Source organism: Suricata suricatta, chromosome 13 (assembly GCF_006229205.1).
Source record: "Suricata suricatta isolate VVHF042 chromosome 13, meerkat_22Aug2017_6uvM2_HiC, whole genome shotgun sequence".
Classification (NCBI taxonomy): Eukaryota; Metazoa; Chordata; class Mammalia; order Carnivora; family Herpestidae; genus Suricata; species Suricata suricatta.
Window position 1 is genome coordinate 80,246,138 of NC_043712.1, and position 7,463 is coordinate 80,253,600.

General features: G+C 44.4%; 1 protein-coding gene across 1 annotated transcript in view; it reads right to left on the minus strand.

Moving 5' to 3' along the window:
* The window catches only part of LOC115275968 (phosphoglucomutase-like protein 5), a 149,692-nt gene continuing 142,229 nt past the window's right edge, over nucleotides 1-7,463 (minus strand). Inside the window, exon 8 of the mRNA XM_029919681.1 lies at nucleotides 1-147. Within this exon, the coding sequence (XP_029775541.1) occupies nucleotides 58-147 (90 nt within the window). The 3' untranslated portion in view covers nucleotides 1-57. The remainder of the gene's footprint in view (nucleotides 148-7,463) is intronic.

Consider the following 7,463-nt stretch of genomic DNA (forward strand, 5'->3'; position numbering starts at 1 on the left):
TGAAGTGTCTCCCGCCAAGCGCTCTCTTTTGGCCATTGTCACTGATCCTTCCTCCATTCAGGTGATGACTGTGGGGCCCCTCCGGCCGGTTCTCTCATGAATCTGGGAGATTTTCAGCGCAATGGCTATGAGAGGACTCAGCACTGCCTGGAAAGGGAGGAAAAGCAGACTGTGAACAACACGCCTCAGTCACAGGAGGGCCGCCGTGATTGGGTTCTGTCGTGAGCATTTGAGTTTGAGTACAATTTGCACCTTGCAGGTAGAGCCATGGCTGGTGGGGCTGCTGTTTGCTAGATCCTGGCTCCTCTTCCATAAAAGGAGAGAGGAGGGGGTAGGGTGGGGGCGCTGGGGGGAGGAGATGGTCTCCTGTCTTGTCCCAGCTCCCCCAAAATGCTGATCTCAGACAGGAACCTACACACCCAGCTCCCGAGCATCAGGGCATTTCATGAACAGAGCTTTGAGAATTAAAAAGTTCAGAAAACACCACAGAAAACACCATGACATTACCCAACCCCCACACCATGGACACCCCCTAAAACACATATGTGCACCAGAACCTGAGGAAAAACATTCATTCTCCAGCCTAAGACCAGAGGCCTGAAGAGCCTACTATCTTTTTTTTTTTTAAGTAGTTTATTGTCAAATTAGTTTCCATACAACACCCAGTGTTCTTCCCCAGAAGTGCCCTCCTCCATGACCACGACCTCTTTCCCCTGCTCCCCCTTCAGCCCTCAGTTCGTTTTCAGTATTCAGTAGTCTCTCAAGTTTTGCGTCCCTCTCTCTCCCTAACTCTCTGTCCCTCTTCCCCTCTCCCTGGTCCTCCATTAGATTTCTCCTGTTCTCCTGTTAGACCTATGAGTGCAAACATATGGTATCTTTCTCTGCCTGACTTATTTCGCTTAGCATGACACCCTTGAGGTCCATCCACTTTGCTACAAATGGCCAGATTTCATTCTTTCTCACTGCCATGTAGTACTCCATTGTGTATATATACCACATCTTCTAGATCTACTCATCAGGTGATGGACATTTAAAGAGCCTACTATCTTGATGTTTCTAGAAAAGACAGAGCAATCCCTTGGCCAGTGTTGCAGAAAGAACTGCTCATTTCTTCCCATCAAAGAACACGGTGGCTCACAAGGGTCCACCAGGTCCCCCAGAAGAAGGATGGTTGAGAGACCTAAGCAATAGGTTCGCAGAAAGGCACAGGACATGGAGAAGAGAATCCTCTCTTGCCCTCTGGCTGCTTATCAGGTCACAGGAGTAAGGCTGTTTCCCAGAGTGTGGGACACGTAAACACACACACACACACACAGATGATGTGGGAGGTTATTTTAGATGGTTCACGGACACGGCGTTACCTACAAAACGTGAGAAAGTACTCCGTTTTCCATTCTTCTTCAATTCTCCTGATTCATCAAGGAGAAACTCTGCTGCCAATCTTAAATATATTAACCAAAACAGAGCATGCCTCAGGCAAGTGCTACCGAGAGAGAAGGTAATATCCCTGCATGTTTTATGGAAGTCATTTCTGTGGTGAGCTTTTATTTATCAAGGGGTGCTGGGTTTGTTTGTTTGATTTTCATGTAGATGAAAACTTTCTATAATAAAGTATTGAAGTGAAGGCAAAGTAAGTCTGTTTCAGGACAAACGCTTCCACAGGGATACTGATAAAAGACACGTTTGGGAAATGCTGGCGTAAGGGGAAAAACAAAGATGCCATATTGAGGAGAACGGAACCTGTCATTTGTGGAGGGGGAGGGACTCTGCTACTTGCAACCCTCGCCTGTCCCTGACAGAGACAGGGACGAGGGGAATGTATGTGTTCTCATTGGACAATGAGAGCGCATGCAAATGCTCAGGGTCCAAGGACAAGCACAGAGCCCAGGGTGTCCTGAGTGGAGTGTAGACACAGGATAGTCCTGAGTGACAAGTGAGCAACGTGTGTTTGATTTTTTTTAATGTTTTATTTTTGAGAGAGACAGAGTGCGAGCAGGGGAGGGGCAGAGAGAGAGGGAGACACAGAATCGGAAGCAGGCTCCAGGCTCTAAGCTGTCAGCACAGAGCCCAACGCATGTACTGCGAGATCATGACCTGAGCCAAAGTTGGATGCTTAACTGACACAGCCCCCCAGGTGTCCTTATGAGCAAGCCTTGTTTGGAAGGGTGTAAATGCCAGGGCAAAGGGTAAGGATTTAATTCACTAGGACAAGGAAAGATGTAGAGTTTTCAGAGTTAAAGGTGACACGATCAGCGCTGTGCTTTGGATTGTCCGAGAAGCAAGTCCGGTATTTAATATGCTGTGGGTAACTGCATGAAATTATCTATGAAGATGACTGGACAGAGAAGCTCAGATATAATCTTACAAGTTAGAGGGGAGACGAAAACCTTAAGTAGAGACAGCCATTCCACACATGTGCAAGCAAGCCACGCTTCCGTCTGGATCTGCAGCCACGAACGTGACATACAGAAACAAAAGGGTTTATTTTCTTTTAATAACCCAACTGGTACCCAGGAAAATTTGCTACTGGCACATTTTGTGAGGCCAGATCGCATGTGATACCCGTTTATCATCTGGATTCCTGGGGAGTCGAGTACCCACTTCGTACAGAAATCAGATCATTAGCTTTTGGCTCCTTTCCTGTTTTCTATTCCCTCTACCCATGCTCCCACCTTCTTCTTCTTCTTTTTTTTTTTTTTCCATATCACTCTTCATTAACACCTGTAAAAGAGGTTAAATGAGGACAGAGAACAAGAATGAAGTTAAAACTCATTGTGGCACCTGGGTGGCTGTCAGTTAAGCATCCGGTTTCGGCTCAGGTCATGATCTCACAGTTTGTGGGTTTGAGCCCCATATCGGGCTCTGTGCTGACAGCTAGCTCAGAGCCTGGAGCCTGCATTCTGTATGTCCTTCTCTCTCTCTGACCCTCCCCTGCTCGCACTGTCTCTGTTTCTCAAAAATAAATAAAAAACATTTTTAAAAATTAAAAAAAAAAGAATGAAGTTAAAACTCAATCACGTTAACTGAGGTCGTGGAGGGTAAATAAAGATAAACTTTATTATTTTTTTTTACTTTTTATTCTTTTAATTTTTTAATGTTTTATTTATTTTTGATCCAGAGAGAGACAGAGCATGAGAGGGGGAGGGGCAGAGAGAGAGGGAGACACAGAATCTGAAGCAGGCTCCAGGCTCTGAACTGACAGCACAGAGCCCGACGTGGGGCTCGAACCCACGAACATGAGATCACGACCTGAGCCGAAGTGGGAGCCACCCAACTGAGCCACCCAGGCGCCCCGATTTTTTAAAGTTTTTATTTAAATTCCAGTTAGTCAATGTATGGTGTCATATTAGTTTCAGATGTACAATACCGTGATTCAACACGTGCACACACCGCCCAGTGCTCATCCCAACAAGTGTCTTCCTTAATCCCCATTTGCCCATTTCACCCATTCCCCCACCCACCTCCCTTCTGGGGACCATCAGTTTGTTCTCTAGTTAACAGTCTGTTTCTTGGTTTGTTTTTCTCTCTCTCTTTTTAAATTCCACTTGCTCCTTTGTTTTGTTTCTTAAGTTCCACATATAAGCGAAATCATACGGTGTTTGTCTTTCTCTGACTGACTTATTTCGCTTAGTGTAATACTCTTTAGCTCCATCCACGTCTTTGCAAATGGCAAGATTTCATTCTTTTCTATGCTGAGTAATATTCTGTGGTGTATATAGGCCGTATCTTTTTCTCCCCTCTCATATCTAGGGTTAGGATTAGGGACAATATCCCATCTATTTAAGAAAACGCAGTGAAATTGAACTTGACACTGCAAGAACTGAAAAAGTAAGGCGTATTTTATTGCACATCATTGTGAGTTTCAAGAAAGACCTTCACCACCACGTTTTTAAGTGATGGTATCTATTGACAAGACAATAAGGCAAGCAGAGTTTTAACCAATGCTGTAAACACTGCAACGTTTTCTTAACTGATTTCCGTGGAACCGGTAGATAAACAAACCTAAGCTTTCTGTTTCTGTGAAACCACAGGAGCTGTGACTAGGGTGTCACTTTCTAATCTGCTCACCTACTTGAGCCTCTAGCCATTGGGTTATGTGCTTATCACGAATCAGTTAAGCTTGCTCCGAAATATGCTAATGCCTATTATACTTGCCATTCAGAATATGCAATTATTAAACTATATGTGAACTAGTGAGATGTGAATATACATAGGAAGAGTTCTTTCTATGAAAATTAAGTTGAATATTTAGAAAAGGATTAGAGAATGGCAATGAGCTAATGCTGTAAAATTAATGTGAGCGAGATACAGTGAAATATTGGGGAAGATTAAAAAAAATGTACAGAATGGGAAGATAGGGTATTAGGCTAAGCAAAATAAGTCAGTCAGAGAAGAACAGATATCAGATGATTTCACTCATATGTGGAATTTGAGAAACACAATAGATAACATATGGGAAAGGAAGGAAAAATAAGATAAAAACAGAGAGGGAGGTAAACCCTAAGAGACTCTTAAATACAGAAAACAAACTGAGGGTTGCTGGAGGGGAGGTGGGTGGAGAATGGGCTAAATGGGTGACGGGCATTAAGGAGGGCACTTGTTGGGGTGAGTGATGGGTGTCAAATGTAAGAGATGAATCACCACGTTCTACTCCTGAAGCCAATGTTACACTGTATTTAACTAGAATTTAAATTTTAAAAAAATGTATAGAAAATTCTTCAGATTGCTTCCCAAGTGTCTTTAAATTCCCACTAGCTGTAAAGAAATTAAAGGTGAACATTACTGATGAATAATGAGTAGGAATCTTTTTAATAAAGATAATCACACCACCAAACAGGGAGCTCATCTTCAAAGAAAAGGCCTTGGATCAATATTAAAAGATTGACAAATAAATATATATTTATATGTTTTGTGCTAAAAATACAATGGTCAAGATATGTATACTAGGGGGCATCTGGATGGCTCAGTCGGTTAAGTGTCTGACTTCAGCTCAGGTCATGATCTCACAGTTCATGGGTTCGAGCCCTGCGTCAGGCTCTGGGCTGACAGCTCAGAGCCTAGAGCCTGTCTTCAGATTCAGTGTCTCCCTCTCTCTCTGCCCCTCCCCTCCTCACGCTGTCTCTCTGTCTCTCAAAAATAAATAAAAGGCATTTAAAAATTAAAAAAAATGCACTTAGTTACCTCTTTTACCTTTTTTTAGATTCACGAATCAAGCACTTTGTCCCTTGCTCTGATCATGTCAGAGAAAAAGGCTTCAGCGGCACTTACGCATAAAGAAAGGCAGGGAACACAGTTTTGGAGACTTGTGAGGAAGACCTTGAACCCAGGGGCTCCCATGTGGAGCACAGAGCTCCAGGCCAACACGGCACAGAAGCTGCGGAGCCACCTACCATCAAGGGACAGTGAGGGTTTGGTAAGAAGGACATCAGTGATGATCGCCATGGACTGAACACGAGTGAGGTCTTTGGACCCATTTTCCGGCACACCAGAACGTCTTCAGATGTTTGTATGACCCTATAGAGTTCTGGGACAGGCCCCTAAAAATGCCCAAGATTAACATTTTTGCCAGCCTTGTGGAATGGAAGCTCCAGGCCATAAATTAAATTAAGGATCATAAAGCAATGTCTTTTTTTGTTGCCTGAGTGTATAAAGTAAATATACATGTGCTAGAATAGTTGGTCACGCCAAGTGGGTAGGGATGTGGTTTAACTCAGGGCTTAGAAGAGTGCTTGCTACTTAGGAGGCAGTCAATGGATGTCAGTTGAATAAGTGAATGCTATATCAGCTTGGTAAGAAGAAGATGATGAGGCAGACAGAGACTTCTGGGGCCATTCATGCACTGTGCCCTGGGCAAGTGGAAGGGTCGCTGGACATTTCCTGTCATGGTTTTCTTTAGAAATCACAGCTTTTCTACACGTGAATCCCAAACACTTCTATCATTCACCCTGCATCATGGAAAAGAGTGAGGGGAGATTAATTTTCCGGAGGCGATGGGGAAGGCCCTCAGAATGAGGAGGGGGCCAAGGAGTTAAAAATGAAAAGCCTGTGGATGTGAGATTTCTGAGGTGGAAACAGAAGCACAGAGCATGAGAAGCAGAGAGGAACACGGGCTTTGAGGTTTTCACAGCTGAGGAAACACAGAGAGGAGCCAGGTGGGGCTCAGGGTCACACATCCGTTTGGTGGCCGAGCAAGGAACACAGTGGGGCCTTCCCTGCTCCTTCCATCCCACAGTCCTGAATCCAAGGAACGACAAGGACCACAGATGGGATCAAAGGAGTGAAGGGGGAGAGATGACGCAACAGCAGGACGGACACCCACGGCACCAGACGAGTCCCACGCCGGTGAGCGGTCAGACAGGACGGGCCAGCCACCTGCACTGACCAAGAGGAGGAGGGACAGCAGGAGGAAGAATATTTCCGGTTAAGTGAATGCATTAGAAGGTCCAAGATGACTCTTCGTGAATAAAAGGAATAAACGAATGCAGACTTTAATCGATGAAAAAAACAGAACATCTTTTTTTCCAGGAAGTGCTTGACATGTTTTTCTATGCTCAAGAGCAGGATAAGAGTGAGTGCCTTCCTTGCTGCAAATGGAGTCGGCAATGTATCTTGGTGGGGCTCTGATGCCTTTCTCCATCTTGGAGGGCTGTCTAGTTAATAAACCAACCACGCTAAACAGAGAACTGGAGCCTGTCTCTATTTAAAATTTGCATAGTTTGTTTATCATAGGTTTTAATTGCATTGGTTTTGACTTTTTTTAAGTACATTTATTTATTTTGAGAAAGAGACAGTGAAAGACAGAAAGAGCATTTGCCTGAGTAGGGCAGGGGAAGAGAGGGAAGGACAGAGAGAATCCTAGGCAGGCTCCATGCCGTCGGTGCAGAGCCTGACTGGGGGTTGGATCCCACAAACCCATGAGATCATGACCTGAGCTGAAACCAAAAGTCACATGTTTAGCAGACTGAGCCACCCAGGCATCCCAGCAAATCATGATACTGATTTTTAAAATTATTGCATTGATATATTTATTTTGATTGCTGAGATTTTGGTGCCTCTACATTTTGCATCTTGCTAACCTCACCCCAAGCCCTGTCCTGTATTAGGTTTTGAACCTGTTCACACTCCCTGTTAGGACAGGGAGCCCTTTGCCTCCCATCCCCTCCCTCCTTCGTGCTGCTGCCGTGGTGGTGTTGATCCACGTGCATGCAAATTAGAGCCACAAAAAGAAATCCCTAACTAACTGAACTTCTCACGTTGACTGGCAACAGACAGGATGGTGTAAATGATCTGAATGTCACAAGACTCAAAGTAAATAATGAACTGATTTTTTTTTTGAGAAAAACAAAACCTTAACTAGAAACACCACCACTTATTAAGTCAGATTTGTCAGAATTTGTGGAGGGAATCCAGCGCTGGCCAGCCTTGAAGGGGCAGCGTGTTTCGGGGATCAGGGAGATGTGAGC